Source organism: Trifolium pratense, linkage group LG7, assembly GCF_020283565.1.
Source record: "Trifolium pratense cultivar HEN17-A07 linkage group LG7, ARS_RC_1.1, whole genome shotgun sequence".
In the NCBI taxonomy this organism is placed as follows: Eukaryota; Viridiplantae; Streptophyta; class Magnoliopsida; order Fabales; family Fabaceae; genus Trifolium; species Trifolium pratense.
Window position 1 is genome coordinate 3,667,432 of NC_060065.1, and position 20,540 is coordinate 3,687,971.

The window sequence follows — 20,540 nt, forward strand, 5'->3', positions numbered from 1 at the left end:
GAACAAATTAAAATGAAGAATAGAGTGAAAGTAGTGTACCATGCTCATGAACTTGATATTGACCTATTCTTTTGCTCTTCAATCTTTGGTCACTAAAACATTTTTCTCAAATGCTCCCTTATATTATTGATTTTGTGCACCTTAAGAAAAAAATAATAATAACAAAGTGAATTAGTATATATAAAATATGAAGAGCAAAGTGATGAACAAATTAAAAGAAGAATAGAGTGAAAGTAGTGTACCTAATTTCCATGAGGTTTGAGAATTCCATACAAAAAAAAAAAGAGTGAGCTTTGAGGGATGGATTGATATTTAATTTTTACGTTGAGGAAGTTTCCCTTAAATGACTCATGCACTTTCAAATTCATAAATTAATAGTTATCACTACATTATTATATAACAACTTCTCTAAAAATAAGATGAAGGTTGTTTCACATATCATAACTGCACCACTATGGTGGTGGTGTGTGATACGGTTATTATCTCAAATAGTGGATTTTTTTGTTGATAATTATGGATGAGTGGAGTTAATAGTGGGTGGTATTTTTAATTTATTTATTTTTAATTAAGTATTTTTAATTGTTGTTGGGATAAGTCATTTTTTGTAGCAATAATAATATTGTTGAGAAAACAAAATCATATTGCAACAATTTAAAAAGGTTGTTGTTAAATCTATATTTTTGCCAACAAGTTGATTTTTGTTGAAAAAATATTGTTGCCAAAATTCTTTATTCTTGTAGTGAATCGCCATAATATGATGTATTTCAAACAAAAATATAATATAATATTATTATAAATTTCCAAAATTCCTCTTTGAGTTTTTGGGATTATATAACTTGTTTGATTCTCATCATATAGTTATATAATCAAACAACTGGAATATTGACAAATCAATGAAGAATCGCCACAATAAAATTATATAACTTGATAAGAATCAAACAAGTTATATAATCCAAAAGACTCAAAAAGGAGACATTGTCCATTCATCATTCTCATAAGAGAAAAATCTAATCTAATTAATTTAAAACTTAATTGTCTCAAACGCCGAGGTTACAATACTTGTAGCAAAATCCATCCTAAATCTAAATGAGCTATAAATGACATCCTTTTGAACACGTAATGGACATACATAATATTTCCCTAAAATAAACTAAATATAAGGACTTAAAGTTCCTACACTTACAAAAGTCATCAATTAAATCAAAATTAAAATTATCTACCAAAAAAATCTAAATTAACATTATTATATACAATTTGAAAATAAAATAAATTAATAATTATTATAAGGAAAATGTTAAATAGTACGCCCGGTGCACTAGTTAAGCATACAAAAAAGGAAATTTTGTCTTGAAATTCGTGCATTCAATGTATTGAGAATGTAAAAAGTTGTTTTTATCAACGTTAACTTTATGTTTTATTTCTATTTTTTGTATGCTTAACAAATGCACCGGGAGCACCGTTTAACATGACCCTTATTATAAAGTACCGTAAAACAAAATAAACTTTATCTTAATTTTTTATTAAATTTGAAATGTCTTCATGCTCTTGAGATCCTCGTCATATAGAGTATGTAATATGTATACCGTGATTTTTGAACAGGTTTCCTTTTACTATAGCCAAGTTGTTGGAGTGATTTGGTGGGAATGATCGTTGTGAATTAGAAAATCACGGATTCAAATTTATGCATCAGCCTATCAAATATTTTGCAGTGATATTTAGTAAAAGAGACATAATTCAAAATTATGTGTGTAAGATTAAAAAAAAGTTTGTCTAATTATTACTTTAACTATGTATGAATACTAAACTTTTGAGAATGAATCCGAATTTTTTTTCTCAATTTTCACATCTCGATCTTTAATCAACTTTTTTCTCAATTTTCACATTTCACTTGAAAGAATCATTTCTCCTAAACTTCAATATAGAAGTAATATTTTCTATAATCGGGGATATATGTGACTTTTCGATCCCATTTTGATAGTTAATTTATTATTGAAAATGCTAAATGGTGAGACTTGAAGTACTAATTAAGTATTTTAATAAAAAAATAATTTTTATATTTATGCATCAAATATATTCAAAATATAAAACATTAATTTAACTTTTATTTTAATTTTTTTATATACTTGAAGACAATATTTAACATCGCCCTAATTATTTTTTTATCCTAATGACTAAAAAATTTACCATTAAAGTGAATGCGTGGCGGTGTCCTCTACGTATAAAATGCAATATCCCTAATGGCTAAGTTAAACAGACGGAGACTATATAGCTTTAATTTAACATGCATTGGAACGCATTTTAATTTTTCCTTTTTATTATAACAACAAAAAGAAAATACTTTGAATCGGATCTGAATCGAACAACTAGTGATAGGTGACTTGAGCAAATCCATGTCACCCTAGTACTGGATCTCCTCTTCCATTGAATTGAAGATTTCACTTCAATTTAGAAAATCGTTGTTGTTCTTAGTAGTTACTTCTGGATCTAATGGTTTGCATATCAGATCTAAGAATTAAAATACTTGGGTCACTGTACTTTAATTATTTAAGGATCTATTTGTTCCGTGTGTTTATAATATTCACCTAACTTGTATGGATTTTTGCTGTGAACGTGCAAGTGGCGTGGCATCATCGCAGATAATCCTGAATATTCTTAATTGGAGTATCTCTAATTAACATTTATTTAAGGATTAAAATACTTCTATATGATTTGAAGACAGAATTACAGTTTAATGATTTAGTTTGACTGGAAAAAAGGGGGATCGAAAACCCATAGATAGATAGATAGATAGCAAGAAAATGAATATCTGATTTTATGAATTTTGATTACAACCTGTCACGTCATTTTCATGTCTCTAATAATTCGTATCAGATGAATTGCCAGTATGTTTCAGAAAAGCTGAGGAATAGGGCCCTTGTTTTTTTTATTTACTGTATTTTATAATTTGCTTGCAGAGAGAGAGAGAGAGAGAGTGCCATATAGCTCTCTACTATTTTTGTAACTTGCCAACTAAACTTTTTTTGCCAAACAAGATAGTACATTATAATTTCGTAATTTCAATTTCGATGATATTAAGACAGTGCTTAAGGTGCATTTCTCAACAACCAAAAAGGCACATCACAGTACTACTTATTCTTAAGGATCTAGGTTATTGATGTCTGGTGGTGTATGTGATTATTGTAAATTTGAGGTATTCATTTTGCAAAGATTTGCTCAAGTTATTAGAAAAAAGCTCGTAAGATACCCATGTTTTTGTGCGGGTCGCGCATTTTGTCATCAGGACGTCTTCGAGTTTTAGGAGGTTCTGTGCAAAATATAAAAGTGGTCCCTTAATAAAAAAAAATTATTGATTTAAAATGCATATAATATAAAAAAAAATTCTTGTAAACATATAAATTATCAATATTAAATCTTACATTAAATTAAATGGAACAAGAAATACAAAATAATTATCTTTGAATATAACGTCAAAAAGGAACATCATAATCTAAGATTAAATTTTATGCAAAGATTAAAATGGACTAGAACTATATTTACGAGTATAGATAACTAATATATTGATACTCATGATATTTATGAACATTAACAATATATAACTATTATTTTATAGCCTAAAAATTAATCTATTAATATACATCTGATATTTTATAGGTATAAATAATATATAACTAATATTATAGGACCTCAAAATTTTGAGTTGAGGCCCTCAAAATTTTGAGACCCTATGCCGTCGCACACCTCGCACATGCATGCAAGCCTCCTCTGTTTGTCATGTTGGTTTGTCATTTTAGTTTGTCCAATTTTGTCATTGAATTCAGTTGATAACCGTAAATTAAAGATATTGATATGCATTGATCTGAGTTTGAATTCAAAATTATTCACTTTTATAGTACGTGTTAATATAACTAGAAGGCGATTTAACAGAGTAATTCATCTATTCTCATTCATCTAATAATTTTCCAACCAAAAGAAATAATTCATCTATTCTCATTTATCTAGTGTTGCGAACATAACTCTGAGATTGAGAAGGAAGACTTATCATGAGAGTGAATCAGTAGAAGGAATGCTTTGTGGTGGAAGTTGAAGTCAAAATCTAAAGTGGTGCTGCAAAAGTCACTATATATGACGTTTAAGTCAAAATTAGCTTGTGTCAAAAAAAAAAAAAAGTCAAAATTAGCTTGAGGTGGAGATGATTTTAATTTTTATGAGAAATTATTAAAACCAATTTCTCATTTTGAAACTTTATTTTTTTAAACAATCAAATAAAGATATAACAAAAAGATGATACACTATAAAAATTATGTTTAAGAAAAAGTTATAACAAACGTGGTGTTGGTGGGTGTGCTTCTTTTTTTTTTTTTTTGCAAGGATGCTTTTGTTCTCATTTTTCTTTTTTTGCAAACGGTATTACCGTAATAGGATCATGTTTTGTTTAATTTTAATGAAAGTGAGCACGGTATTATGAATTAAATGAGTTAATTTGGTTTATGTGAAAAAACAAATGAGAGTTTAAATGTTTTAGTGAAGAGAAAATGGTAATAGGATCATGTTTTGTTTAATTTTAATGAAAGATGGCATTGATCAACTCAATTCCCATAGGATGATAGCATAGTGATTTTCATCCTACAATGTCCAATTTTATCAGATTTTGTTGAAGGTGAGACAGCCAATAGTTTGAAGTGTGACCTCCCTCGTTTTACTGATGAATTACCCATATGTTAATATAGTAAAGTTCATTGAGTAATTCATAAAATTGCAAGTACACGACAGTACTAAAGAGCTAGTAAAGACTACTAATAACACCTACACCACCATCATATATCTGCCAACTGCCATATATATTGATAAGGTTGGGAATAGGCCAAGCGGCCTGTAGACCTTTCGGTCTGATCTGTGTAAGTTTGGCTTATTTATTAAAAATGTTAGGTTTAGACTTTGAAAAAAGCTTGTTTACATAAATAGGTCAAACTTATGCTTTTAAAAAAATCTACAATGCCTGATAGGACAGTCTATTTATATTCAATTATTATTATTATTATTATTATTATATAATATTATTTTTTTTTTTTTGCCAAAAAAAAATATTATTATTTAATCATATTTATTATTTTATTAACTTTTAATTATTGTGCTAATCATTTTATTAGTTTTTTTTAATGTTGAAGAAATTAAAAAAATTTAAATGTGAAATAGGCTTTTAAGACATGTTTAGCCTATTTAAAAAAATTATATAGAGACATTTATGTAACACCGACTTTTAAATAGGCTACAAGGTCAGACAAGACTTTAAAAAGGCTCAGGCCAGACCAAAATAAATAACATTTGATAGGCCGTAGGCCAGACTCATGCCTGGAAAAAAATCGTAGGCCAGACTCAGGTCTATCAAAACCTGGCCGAACCTGTTCTCAACCCGGAACAATTATATTCAATATCCTCTTTGAAAAGAAGCAATATATTATTATGATGATCACTTTTAAATAGTCTAAGAACTTCTCTCAGGTTATCTAAGCTTCAACAACCCAAACTGAAACTTGTTCCTCCTAGGCCTTGGAGTATTTTTTATTTTTTTTAAATGGCAATTATACATGAGTAACTAGTCACAATTCTAAAACAAATTTATTTTGAATATACACTCACACATAAAAATTAAAATAAAACAATCTAGTCACGTCGTCTAATATTATTTAATTTTTTTTTAAAAAAAAATATTAACTTATGTACGTGGCTAAATATTTTTCATTTGAAATCGTGTACAAATAAGTATTCTTCAATATAAATACACCTCTCACTTGTAATAAGTATAAAAGGTAATACAATACTCACAAATTTAATAGATTTTTCAATTTCTTTTAAAATTAATTATAATTCCTTTTTTATTTATACTTCTTTTTTCTAAAAAATAAATGTCGCACTTAACAACTTCATACAAATTAAGAAAAAAATAATAGATAAATAAAAAAGATAATTAAAATCCTCCGTTATGAGTTAAATAAACTAAAAGAATTTTATAAAGTTTATTGAAAAGAGTTTTTCTAACTTGCACAGGATAAGTAACAATTAATGCAATACTTTATAAGTTATTATTTTTTCTCTCTCTTCTCCGTTAACTTTTACATATTTGACTTTTTTTTTTCTTTCATAGACTTCTTTATTGCAACATCACCGGCCACCGCCACCTCCATCACCGGCGACCACCAGCGGCACCTCAATCTCCATCTCGCTTGCCGGCCACCACCACCATTTCAAGCCGCCTTTCCTTCATCATTATAGATTCACCGGTGACGATGTCGGTCTCTTGCCGGAGTTGTTAGCAATTAAACTTGATCTTAGACTTGTTTGGAGTAATTGAATTCAAGAAAGTGGTGTGAACATAGATAACATGAATGCAATTGAGATAATTAAGAATCGAGTTCAGAAACAACATTCCATTCAATTTCATGTTCAAGCTTCATATATTGTCTAGGTTGAAGTGTGAAAATCAAGCATAGTTTCATGCGAACGAGATCTTAAGATCCCTAACTCATCAACCAACAACTTAAGATCTCACTTGCGTCCATGTTATCTATAAAGAAGCTTGAACATGAAATTGAATGGAAGATTGTTGTTGAACTCGTTTCTTCGTAATCTCAATTGCATCCATGTTATCTATGTCCACACCATTTTCTTGAATTCAATTACTCCAAGTAAGTCTAAGATTTTAATTGCTAACAACTCCGACGAGAAACCAACATCGTCGTTGGTGAATCTATAATGATGAAGGAAAGGCGATGGTGAGCTTGAAATGGTGGTGGTGGGCCGGCAAGCGAGACGGAAACTAAGGTGGCGGTGGTGGTCGCCGGTGATGTTGCAGCGATGAAAAAGTCCATAAAAAAAGAGAAAGAGTCAAATATTTAAAAGTCAATAGAAGAAAGAAAAAAAATTAAATAACTCATAAAACAGTGCATAATCATTCGTTATCTCGTACAGGTTTGAAAAACTCATATTTTTTAAAATAATGAATTTTAAAGTCATTTTACTGTATTTTTTTCCTTAACTAATCTTTTATTTAAAAAAAAATAAAATGTTACAGCACAGATCAATATGGCTCAAATCCCAGTATCATTTAGGTTAAATTAGCGCCAAAATTTATCTCCGTTACTTCCCCGAAAAAGTACCGGTACCATGTCACCAAATCCAACGAACACATAACACTTACATCTCCTCCAGTTAATCCCAACCGTCAAATTAAACCATTCAAGTTTCAAATTATAAATAAATTAAATTTTCAAAATCTCAAGACTCAGAGAGAGAAAACAAAGTGACACTAACCAGTAACCACTGCCACGGCGGAGTCATCACCGCAACAAATCCTCCGGCGATCGTTCTCCACCTACAATCTTCATTTCGCACCGAAAATTTCATTCTCTGCATGTTTTCTTCTCATCGATTACCACAACCTTCTCTCACAATCGCATCGATTCTTATAACTTCAACAATTACAATCCGTAACGCACGAGAAAGGTTTTTCGTTACTTTTTAGCTCCGATAAATTTATTTTCGTATGTTTCGGAAACTCAATTTGAAACGGTGAGTCGTTAAGATTTCACACATTGTGATTTGTAATTTGAAATCGAAGCTTTGCGAGATCGATATTTGTTTTTAGCGTTGAGCGTTTTTTTTACAGGTTTAAGTAGAAACGGTGATGGAGAAGAGTGAAACGACGCTTGATTTAGCTTCTAGGAAATCGGTGAGGCAATTGGATTTCACTGCCGTTTATGGAGGTCCGGTACACCTGACACTGTCGCCACCGACGCCACGGTCACTTTCACAAACTATTCTACAGCCGCCGACGAAATCACGTACTGCGGCGCAATTGCAATTGGATTTTCAGTTACTAGGGCGACGGACGTGGTTATGTTCACCGCCACGGTGGCAAGAGCAGAGAACGTCACAGTCTCCGCCGGTAATGCCACGTTTACAATCACCGGAGTCACAGTTAGTTTCACCAGTTCGTCGAATACAGAAGCTTCCGGTGAAGAGGTTGCAAGCTTTGTGAGTACTACTCTTAAGTCTTATGAATTGAAATTAAAAAAGGAAAAAGTAGAAAAGTAAAAAATAGTCTTATGAACATGTGTTGCATTTAATGATAAGGAATTTTCGGATGCTGTAAAGTGTATGGATTGTTGGTGTAGCGATATTCATTTAGAACGTTGAATTGGATGTATTAGTCATGTATTTTTTGAATTTTAGTATGGATTAAGATAGTATAGTAAGAAATAGAAGGCTTTTGCTAGAAGTTAGCTTCTATTTGAAGACAAGGGTTCTTGTCTATAGTTTGATTAGATGTGCAAAAAGCATGATTCTTGGAGAATTTTTAAAGGTAGGGATGGTCGCATGAGTATTTGGGATGAGAGGTTTGATTTTGCTACCAATTGTAGTCAATAATTCATTTCACTAATCATATATGTTTGCACTTGTTTTTACATTTGAACATTTCTCATCTATCTTTGAAAAAAAGAACTTGGTTTGCTTAATCTAAGCATTATTCTGAGGTTGGTTATTACTCCTAATGTAACTTGTGGGTAAAAAGTGAAAACAGTAATGCTTGAACATTTTTTGGAAAGAAGTATTATAAATTTGTCACAAAACTGCAGCCATTAGCTTTCATGAAAGGAAAGAAAAATGACCTATCTGTCCATTTAAATTGTCCTCTCAAAATGACTGTTTTATCTTTTACTCTATGAATGAATTTCGCCTCACAGTAAGAACTTTTGTATTGATTTGCATTTTATTGTGTTTGAATGCATCTGCTTTCCTTACAGGAAGCACGAATCTCCTAGTCCTAGATCACAGTCTCAAAATAATGCTGGATTAAAGGACAACACCCCAAAGAAACAAAAACATTGCAACTGCAGAAATTCTCGATGCCTTAAATTGTAAGTACTTTAGGTTCTCTGTATGAGAAACTTCCATCAAGAAAATTTTATCACATGACCACACTATATTATCTGAACATCTTGCGTTCTTTTTCTCGTTTTCGTTAACTAACAATGGCTAATTTTGTAACTGCAAGGTACTGTGAGTGCTTTGCAGCTGGGATCTATTGCGATGGTTGCAAATGTATAAATTGTCATAATAATGTGGATAATGAAACTGCCCGACAGGAGGCCGTTGGAATAACACTGGAAAGAAATCCAGATGCTTTCAAACCAAAAATTGCAAGCAGTCCACAAAAACCAGAAGTTTCTATGGTTAGTAATTCAATTCAACTCCCACAAGTATTTTTATTATTGGTGTTTTGCACCAGTCTTTTGAGCTAAAAATTTGTGATGCTAATAACTATTCTGGATTTAGCTGATATTTTAGCTGACTTGTGGGTGCATTTAAATGTCTTGAACAAACTCAGGAGGAAGTGTCTGAAACTCAAGTAATAGGAAAGCACAATAAAGGATGCCACTGCAAGAAATCAGGTTGCCTTAAGAAGTATTGCGAGTGTTTCCAAGCCAACATCCTCTGCTCTGAAAATTGTAAATGCATGGACTGCAAGAATTTTGAAGGAAGTGACGAACGGAGAACAGTTTTTCAAGAAGAGTGCCCTCTAGTTCAAATCAGACAGACAACTAATGCTGCCATTGATGGAGCAGTTGGACCATCCATCTCTGGAACACATATAACACCCAAGAAGAGAAAAGTCCAGGAAATATTTTCTGGCAAATCAATCGTAGATCAAACTGTTAACACAACTGCTCAATACCAACAGGTCTTTCCTACTTTGCATTATTGATAGGATTTACATGGATTTATTTAATAATCATTTAGTTATTATTTCTGTTGTAGGGCCACCATTCAAATTCATTATATTTGGATTTGAAATCATATGAAACTAACAAGGCAATAACGTTGTCATATAAATAATCACCGCAGACCACATATATCAACTTCTTAGTTCTATTTTTATCCTTTAGAGCCATCAATTTCCTTGTTACTTCCCTGTTAATTTAGTTATGGGTTTGCTCCACGTTCATACATCCAATTGCAATTAATAATTTTTACGTTATCTTGAATTTTAATCAGGAACTTGATCCTATAGCTTCATCACCTTTATCCGTATCAGCTTCCTTTGTTTCTGAAATGGCCAACACAAGAACTTCAGGATCTTCAAGATCTACGTACAGGTATGTTATTTTTTTTTTTCAATCATTAGGTGAGGAATTTATATTATGCTTGAAATGTGAATATAATTTTTTTTGTTGGGAATTAACAATATTTCATGCTGAAGGTCTGTGTTGGCTGATGTCCTCCAGACACAGAGTGTGAAGAATCTTTGTTCACTTTTAGTTGTTCTCTCCGGAGTAGCTGCAAATACAAATGCAGGTTTTGACTAACACATAGATGAATACTATATTAATCTTATAATAATTTGATTTATCTACTTTGTGGTGAATGATCGAGAATAATTGTGTTTTCATTTGCGAACTTTTCAAGTTTTATGCTGTTAGGACATTTACTTAAGTAAGCATTAGTATTCTTTGTACACTTCAATATGTTTGTCTTTCTTTGCTATTCTCTAGCTTTTCACTCGTCCCCTACTTTTTCACACATTTGATATGTGAGACCGGTTGACATTGTTATTGTTTTTCAACTTTCCAGAAGTGAGAGGGGAAGTAGTTAGGAAAATAGGGCCCAGGAAATATGAAGCTTCTATTGCTTCATCAGCTCAACCGCTGCAAGACAGTAGATCTGTTCTCAAGCCTGTTTGTGAGAATCACGCAAATAAAGATGTTACAGATGCAGTTGATATTGACATTGGTAATAGGCCACCGTCACCAGAAACACTTGGATTGATGTGTGATGAACAGGATGGGATGTTTTTTGGTAATGGTTCTGCAAATGGAGTTGCAATTGACAACACTTATCTGAACATGATTCAGACGTCTTCCAATTCTGATGGATGCACCGATGCTTATGCAGAGCAGGAAAGGCTTATCCTGACCAAGTTCAGGGATGTTCTTGGTGGACTCGTTACTCTTGGTAGCATAAAAGGTCAGGCTTTCATATTTTGACACTTACAATTTTGACATTTTTGGGACAAAATTAACCCGAGTTTTCGTATCTTAAATATACCTGTTATATTCTATGAATAGTCATTGTTAAAATCCAAACTTGACATAGCTGACAAATTTTTAATTCAAACGGGTTTATAATGAGGGAGATAATTAACCCATGAGCCATCTATAGATTTCTTGCTTTATATTGAAAGAGACCATCTTTTTGTCACACTCACATGTCCTTATGATCCAAGAACCATTTTGCAGGGTGATGGTTATTGATTCAGCTGACCATGTAGTGTAGTCATACGTGGCCTCTTTTCTTTATGATGCATTACACATTGTAGCAATTTGTCTTACCGAGAATACTTTATAGAATGATCATATTCATGAAATTAAAGTTGGAACATAAAAATTATGAAACCATATATTCACCCATAGCAGTGTCTCCTTGTTTGTTGTCATGCATCAACTTATATCTGAATCAAGAAGCATTTCTGGTCACCAAGGATGAAATTGGTGACAAGTATGGTTTCATCATTTGTATGCTTGTAGGCAAAAAGAGCTTTGGCTCTTCTGCTGCTTTTTTTTCGATAGAGTATTGTATTTCAGTTTACAATTTCCCTGTGTTCTATTCTCAAGAGAACTTGTTCAACACAGCAGAGGTATTGCATTGTTCTATAACCAGCAGCCCACTTGTTTTTGAGACCTCTTGTTAGAATTTGAACTTGTAAATTTTAAATTTTTCCACAACTGAAAAATCAAAAGTGCATTGTTATTTGGTTAAATATGTTATGCGATTGAGGTAACGAACAATTTCTCTATTCTTAGTGACTCATCCCTAAATTAATTTTTAAAGATATTGATTGTATGCATAAACCAAATTCTAGAAGCAGAAAGTGGGAACAGAAATAAATTACCATGTTTTCTCAACCTATATTCTTGTCTTGTGTGATCAATTGGAATGGCAGGCGGTTTATCTTTAGTCATATGTTTGATTGGATACTTGAATACCTAGAAATAATTGGTGTGTCCCTAATAGTAGCTTTGATAGTTTATTTAATATCAGTCGCCGAGACAACTGAAAGAATAAAAATCAACTTGATCCCTCAAACTTCTTTATGAAGAAATACTGTAAGAACTTCACTAACTTTCATTTACTAATATTAGTTATCTTTAAATTTGTAGAAACAAGGTACTCTTCACTAATGAAGAAAGATGTGGGAATCAAGAAAGGACCTACAGACAATGGTGATAGGGGTGCTGAAACTAAGGAAATTCTTGGCAACTACACGACCAATTGCTCCATCCCAGCGGTTACCGAAGTATTTGAGGCTGCCTGTGCAAGAACTAATGGACATGATACTATTGATCTTTCATTGAGGTTACCTGCAGTTTGAATAACTGGTGGTGATAATCTGATGTAAAGTGAAAGGCTTCCTTTTTTTGACAGGACCGACTTTGAATTGTCAAAGACTTTCTAGTGACCTGACTTGTATATTGTAGTGAAAAAAAGGTTACCAGTGTTGTCCAGCCTGTTGCCGCTGCTGCTTGTGTGCATAGTTAGATATCGGTCCGGTTCCCTTTCAAATAGTTTGTTTGGAATAACTATCAGCTACATGTAACTGGAAACTCTTTCCTGACATGGACACAAATATCTTTTTGTGCTTACTTTCAAGTATATTGATAAAGCTATGTAATTTCCGCTGAAAATTCATTTTTGGTCTTAGAAAGATGCATCTTATCTCTGAAGTACAGCCGCTGACCACGAAGGCACAAGTACTCACATTTATACTTGTATAATTTTCTGTTGGAAACTCAATGTTAGGGAGTTATGTGAGATATCTGACTAATAAAATTCACTAATTAGTGAGGTAAAAAGATAATAAATATTGCCTGTGTAAAATGTAAGCATTGTATGCCATGAAAGGCTCCTGCAAGGTGCAGATTGAACAAAAGTTGCAGAAAATGTATGAACAAGAGATAGGCGCAAGTTGAGCCCAATAACAGAGAGAATTCTTATTCACAAAATTCAATGTTTACAATCACTATATTGTGTTATATACTAGCTACTGGTTATAACAGAAACTCAACTACCTATAACTGCTTAACTAACATCTAAGGACAATTAGTGTGTGTTACAAGTAACTGAATTAACAGCTCAATTATTTGTTATCAACAGCCTGTGTGTCTAACGGCTACTGCACGACCACATTCATTTTATGCTTTGTGAGGAAAGCTTTCCTCGGAATGCGTTGTGAGGAAAAGTTTTATTGAAAATCGTCACGGTCTACTCACATACATACCGATAGAAGAATTATTCCTCAAAAAATGTCCACGTTTTATGTAATTTTTCAGTCCTTATGGATATTTTGTGAAAAATATTTCCTCGGAAGTCGAGGATTTCATTTTCCTCGAAAAATTTGGTCCGAATTCATCAATTTTCTTCTAGTGATACCTAAGGAGAAAAACTAAAACATCTTAAAAAAAATAAGCATGGGGAAAGAGATCCTAGTGGTATCGTCAACTAAAAGAATCTTGGATTCATATGAGGAGAAGATTTTGAAGTATGAATAACTTCATATTGCTCAAACGAATACTGAAATTTGCAAGTCAATTTGTATAATGAATTTCTTCACACCAAATATGATTGAATTTGACGTGTCATTCCTTCTTTTTGAGCCATCTTTCTTATTCTATAGACTAAAGTTAGCATAATGTGATCATTCATGGTATCCTGTCCTGTCGTCTATCAAAGTTTTAGAGTCACATTCCACGACTTGCTATTTCCATACCACCATGCAATGATGCAACATTTCCCACATTCCACGAGTAAGAGCATTGCAATGGTCAATTTTTCGAGCATACCCTTTACTCACTGCTCTGAGAGACATCATCATCACGTAAAAGACACTCACATTTCACAATAAATAAAGTGATTTTGGAAAACTAATTATTTAACAGGCCCAATTCGAATAGCTCAACTCATCTACACGTGTAAACAACGTCCTCGATTTTGTCTTGTCATCTTGCTAACACTAACACCGAAAGATAAGTAGTAGTACTCACAAAGATCATTCATTGTACTTGATGATAAAACCATGAGCTGAAGCTTCCTTGCAACAATTAATAACTACATTTTTTCTTTCTTTGTGTCATGTATTCGACAAAAGACATGATTACTTTTTTGGCAAACATAAATTAAGCTAATCTCAATAAAGTATATAATAATTAATTATCTATATTTTGTAGGGATGTAATGAGTTCAATTTGAACCCATTTTTAGTAAAAAAAAAAAATCTAAACTGAAAAGTTTTTAGTATTTTTCAAATAAAACTAACTACTTTGATTTGGTTCGATTGATTGGTTTAAAATGTTTTTTTTAAATAATACATTTATTTTGTTTATTCTCTACTATATGTTGGTTCAAGTTATTCAAAATGATCATCTGATAGCCAAAACTAAACAATTAGTATAATTATAATTTATTTTATTTCACACTATATTAGTAAAATCTAGTTCAACCAGTAATGTCGATATTGTTAGACTGAACATCTATATCCGAGTTTATATATGGATCTTACGGTTGTGTATTTGAGTTTGTTTTCATAGACAAAAGGAAAACTATGAGAGATGAAATAAAAAAAGAATATAGTAATAATGAATATTGATTAAAATTTTCTAAAAAATATTTATATTCTAGACAATTACACATGGAAAGTATAAAGACAATAAGATGTGATGCTAAACTTTTTTACATAGCAAAATAAATTTTCTGAAAAAAAAAAAAAAAAAACTACACTCATAGACCTAGGAGACACGATATTTCTATGTATGACATTTTGAACTCTTTCAAGAAGATCTAAAGCTTATGGTGCTAGGAAGCCAAAAGATTCAAGCACAATACAAAATATGTTGATTGTTAGCGCAATTTCTCATGTTTAACCACTTTACTTGAAGCAACTTTGAGGGTTTTCTCACAATAAAATCCTCAGTTCCAGTTCCACAAGCGAAGAAGCTCTAGTCAAGTCCACGCAAGCATATTTTCGTCCTACCCATCCATACACCAGGACATATGTTGGTTGAAGTAGTGTTAATCTCCCCTCTTATGAGTGAGTCAAGAAATTCACATGCGCTTCTTTCCTCACAAATATTCTCACATGGCACACCTTAAGAGAAATAAGGCGAATCTCATCAATAAAGAATAATAAAATCCGGTACCTAAAAATAACTGGGACATGTGCTGGCCCAGGACCAACTCAATAAATATGAAGACTTAAGACAAATTTAAAGATGAGGTTCATTTATTCACCATCTCTATGAATATGATTACAACATCCACTATTGAGCTTGAAAAATCACAAAGAATCTTCAAACCGCATACCTATTAATGAGGGAAAAACATGACCAAAAAAAAATGAAGGGACGAGACAATCAGGAAGCTACCTTCCTATCAGTACCACCCACTGTGTATCTACTCCGTTGCAGAAGTTCAACTAAACGATGAAAATCACACCCGCAAATCCACTCCAAAAATTGCACGTGCTAACTCTGTTCACCCACACGTGCCTCCTTCACCATTTAACTGCTACCACTATAACCAACTCCCCCAAATTTTTCAACTATAAATTCAAAACGCATACAACACGAGTAACAACCAGAACCATAACCGCTCAATCACACACTCACAGTGAATCTCAAAACCGCATAACAGAAACCAAAATGGAAGAAAATAAAGAAGCCATTGAAGCTCAGAGCAAGTTCCGATCAGAGTTCCTGCAAGTCCTCAGTAGCAGAAGACCTCCTCAAGGTACGTACAGTACAACAATCAATTTTCTCCTGAATTTCATTATCTCAATCGCTAATGTGTATTCATTTTTCAACGATTCTTTGTTTTTTTTATATCGTTTCAGTTCCGTTAACGGTTGAAATCGGAAAACCAGTGGTGGATCAATGGTATCAGAAGAACTCTTCTCCGTCAACCGATGAGGTTAATTTCATTTTTCAAGTTTCAACACTCAATCGTTTTTCTTCTTCTTCGTTAGTTTGTTTAATGGAATAACAATTTTACTGCAGGAGATTATGAAGTCTTGTCCTAAAAAAGACATTGAGAACTTCAAAGATTTGCTCAAGGAGGAGAATCTGTATTTAACTATAGAGGTAATTAATTTGTCTCGGGAGTTTGGATTAGTATTTTTGTTATTCGGATTTGAATTTTAGGTTTCGAGAATAATTCGTTGAAATGATTGTTGATTATGTAGGAAGGAGATCAAGGACGGTTGCCTGTGTTGATTTTGAGTTTGAAGGAAAGTGATATACAGAAAAGAAGAAGACCTGCAGTTGTTTTTCTTCACAGTACAAACAAGTATAAAGAATTTCTGCGTCCATTGCTTGAGGTTGCTTACTGCATTTTCTGTGTTTCAGTCATTGCTCATTTCGTTTTTCTACTACTATGAAATAGGATTTATGATTGATTAGCTTATAGGAAAAATGATTTAGGATTGGCTATAATGTGGATTTATATTTATCTTTGATTTATATTTTTGTTCTTCGTGTTTCAGGCATATGCTTCACGGGGATATATAGCAATTTCGATTGATTCTCGTTACCATGGTGAACGTGCGAAGGATGCAACTACTTATCGCGATGTATGTGTTTGCTTTGCTTTACTCATGTTGTTCTAATCTATGAAGCAGTGACATGGACACTATATGTGGCATTGGCTATACAAACAGCACTACACCCTGTCACATAGACACATAGATACAAATAATTTGACAAACTCTTAGTTCCAAAATAGATTTTGATTTGCAAAAGAATTCCAGACATAGGAATTTGACTTTAAAATAAATCAAAACGGACATTTTAGTGATTCTGAATAAACCGTGTGAAAGTTGCCGATAGAATTTAAGCTTTACGATAAGTAGTTTGTCTTTCATATTTATCGTTTTTATGTTCATCTCATCTTTACATAAAATAGAAATTAATTATTTTTCTCAAATATTACTAGTACTCAAGATCCTTCACAAAGAGAACTTAACACATCTGTATAAAATTCAAAACTGATAATTTGTTTTTCACTTTTGTCTTGGTTACCCCTCGGGGTAAAATGAGCAGGCTCTTATTTCCGCATGGAAGACCGGAGACACAATGCCATTCATATATGACACGGTAAATTCCTTCTATGTGTATCATGCTGCTTTGTTGTTTAACTCAGCCACTTTGTGCCCTAAATGATTTGGTTGACCTGTAGTTCCGTAGGTCATAGTGTTAACGCAGTTTGAACTCGTGATTAACTTTGGTTTGTAAACGGTGTATTATTCCTTGATCTGGCAGGTATGGGACTTGATTAAATTGGCAGATTATCTAACACAGAGAGAAGATATAGACCCCTCTAGGATAGGAATCACTGGAATATCACTTGGAGGTTGGTTGAGAGAAGTTGAGAGGAATACGTTGTATATCAGGCTTGTTATGATTCATCACTTACATAATTCCTTGATTCAGGAATGCATGCATGGTTTGCTGCAGCTGCTGATACACGCTATGCTGTGGTTTCTCCCCTGATTGGTGTACAGGTAACATTGTATTGTTCAGTGAAGCTTATTTTTTACAAGGTGGGCTTCTGAAACAAAAACTTCAACACTTTTTGCATCATATACTTGCAGGGATTTCGATGGGCCATAGACAACGATAAGTGGCAGGGTCGAGTTGACAGTATAAAGCCTGTTTTTGAAGGTATGATTATGTATTGTTTTGGAATTATTTTTTTGTATTTCAGTGTTTTTTACTTTGCATTTGTTATTGCTCCTTCTACTTCATTTAGATTTATATATTATATATGTAAAATAGAAGTCACTGTTCATATAATCCCAGTAATCAAGTATATATGTAGACAGTTTTTATGGGTAGCGCTTTCACAAATTATAGTTAGGATTTCACATGCAACGTCAAAAAAATTCTTAAAAGATTAATGTTCTCATTTAGGATTTGTTATTTATAAATTATGGTAGGCTGCCAATAGGTTAAATTACAGATTTACGTGGTGATGTTGTAATGATGTTCGAATAAGACCCAGAAGGGAAATATGATATGAATCTGGGTCCTATGGTTAAGCATACCAGCAATGAACGAACAAATATTCTGAATGTGCCTTGGAAATTACATCTTAATGTTCTTGTGTTCATGTATGCAGCGGCTCGTGATGATTTGGGCAAAACTGCTATTGACAAAGAAGTGGTGGAGAAGGTATGCTAAGTTTCATTTTATAATTCTAACTAAAATTGTCTCGAGATCGAGACTCCAAAAGAATTTCTATATGCTTTGATATGTAGTATATGTTTACTACTCTAACAAAGCATTCATGACAATCATCGGTGGGTGCCACAGTACATATAATTGCTACTTATTCATCCACGGTAGATACTGGATACTAACCTCAAGAGTTTATTATTTCTGAATCAGGTTTGGGACAGGATTGCTCCTGGTTTAGCTTCCCAGTTTGATTCCCCATACTCGATTCCATCTATTGCACCACGTCCTCTGCTTATTCTCAATGGCAAGATCCTTGTATTTATTGTTTATTTAGCATTTTCAAATTGTAGATGGCAATACTCATATACAAATTCATATATTGACAATTCAATTTAACCGCATTGCAAAACAAGTTTTGCACTTCTTTAGGGTATATCGATTACTTATTAGACATATGCATCCATATTAGTCAATTTAGATGCTTTTGGAGGTTTTAAATTTATCTTGAAATTGAAGCATTTGCTTGGATGTTCATAACTCCAGGTGCAGAAGATCCTAGGTGTCCCCTTGCGGGCTTGGAAATTCCAAGGTCAAAAGCAAGTCAGGCATATGGGGAGTTTCACCGCTTAGATAATTTCAAGGTATGAACTCATATTGTATGGTCACTACTCACTACTGTCACATTGTTGAGAAATCTCACCTGCCAAAAGTGGTGTTCCATCATCAATTTGATAAAAATGCCTAGATTTAATATTGGCTGCAACCTTCGATTTCCATTTCCAATGTTACTCGTAATAATGGAAACGGTAATGAAGTCGCTTGAACTAAAGTTTTGCAATTGATTCCTTTGACATGTAGTTTATTGCGGAACCCGGAATTGGGCACCAGATAACAAAATTCCAGGTGAAAGAGTCATCTGATTGGTTTGACAAGTTCCTGAAGCCTCAGCTTGTGCCCGGATTGTAAAATTATAACCAACTCGCTCTGGCTCATTCGAGTTGCCTCTATATGATTGTGTGTGTGTGTGTGTGTTGTGTTATGATTTTCTGTTTAATGTATCCTCTAGTCCATGTTATTGCAATAAAATGAAGAACCATAGTTCTATGTGTGCCTAACTTATGCAAGGAGACATTATTCTTTTCTGCTTTGGATGCAGACCCCTTTAGAGTGTGATGGTTATATTATCTTAAATCATTTAACAAAGTTTATCTAATTAAATAATACAAATAAATTGAGTTCTTTAACATATTATTTAATTAAGTTCAAATAAAAACAATAAATTAATATAAAAAAATACCGAGTACTTAACAAATTAATCAAGTGAATTCATATAAAAAAAATAATTATTTTATCAATTGGGAGTTGACTCTAACACATCTGACTAGAGTTTCATAATGTAACGAACCAATATTCAAATTTCAACTTGAAGGTACACATTTAATATCTAGCACACCTTATCTTCGACAGAGACAACCAATTTAAAATAAAAAATAAAAAATCAAATGCCTATTTCATGGGTGTAGTGTGAGAAGAGCTAGAAGCTTAATTAAACAGTAATTTTTAATGTAAATCCTCAATGGGATTGGTACTTTTCACTTACCTACCATGAATTGTGTCTCCCTTAGTCTAACTCTTAGTTAAATTGAAACAAACATGGATTTGGATATCGCTTTCAACCCTTCCTCCCATGCAGGTTCTTTCTAGTGTTACCCAGGTTGTTTTCTCAAAGATAAATATTCGGACTGCAATGTTAAATTGATAGGTTTACGGAGGTTCGTTGAATTAATTAAGGGTGAAAAACTAAAGTTCTTGCTTTGCAGATTGATGGGTTGATGCAAAGAGTGACATGGGAAGGAGATTCGTGGTGTGAGAATGGGAAAAACTTTCTCCAACCCCAACGAGTTCGGATATATCCATTTAAACATCATTAATTCGGTGATTTGGTAGAACACTTCCAAATAATTTTTTTTTTTGCCAACACACTTCCAAATAATTTATGCTGCCCAAAAATGTACATCTATAAACGTAGGAATTTTTTAGAAGTGATGGTGTAAACAGTAGCGAGCAAAGAGAAGGATGGGTGAAGTCCGACCGATTCATGGTGAAGTAGTTTATTGTCACACAAGCCCTCTCATGTCAACCAATTTTTTTGCAACTGACCATTATAAGAGGTCAAAGAATCCTAACATGAAAGCAAAGCACAATGGCAAGAAGCGAATGTACACAGTTGGCCGACGTGGGATGTCCAACTTCGTCCCT

General features: G+C 32.9%; 2 protein-coding genes across 2 annotated transcripts; both read left to right on the forward strand.

Annotated features, from left to right (window-relative positions):
- Positions 1-7,256: 7,256 nt before the first annotated feature.
- LOC123893720 (protein tesmin/TSO1-like CXC 5) lies at positions 7,257-13,058 on the forward strand. Its single transcript, XM_045943519.1, has 9 exons — positions 7,257-7,566; positions 7,664-8,031; positions 8,802-8,915; positions 9,053-9,230; positions 9,386-9,739; positions 10,054-10,154; positions 10,259-10,353; positions 10,630-11,022; positions 12,216-13,058. The coding sequence occupies exons 2-9, from the start codon at positions 7,682-7,684 to the stop codon at positions 12,425-12,427; spliced, it is 1,797 nt and encodes a 598-aa protein (XP_045799475.1). The 5' UTR covers positions 7,257-7,566; positions 7,664-7,681; the 3' UTR covers positions 12,428-13,058.
- A 2,203-nt stretch (positions 13,059-15,261) lies between these two features.
- LOC123893721 (putative esterase YitV) lies at positions 15,262-19,396 on the forward strand. The gene is made up of 13 exons (XM_045943520.1): positions 15,262-15,837; positions 15,941-16,017; positions 16,104-16,187; positions 16,289-16,423; positions 16,589-16,675; positions 17,145-17,198; positions 17,364-17,454; positions 17,535-17,605; positions 17,696-17,765; positions 18,223-18,275; positions 18,492-18,585; positions 18,825-18,922; positions 19,140-19,396. The coding sequence occupies exons 1-13, from the start codon at positions 15,531-15,533 to the stop codon at positions 19,245-19,247; spliced, it is 1,329 nt and encodes a 442-aa protein (XP_045799476.1). The 5' UTR covers positions 15,262-15,530; the 3' UTR covers positions 19,248-19,396.
- Positions 19,397-20,540: the final 1,144 nt, after the last annotated feature.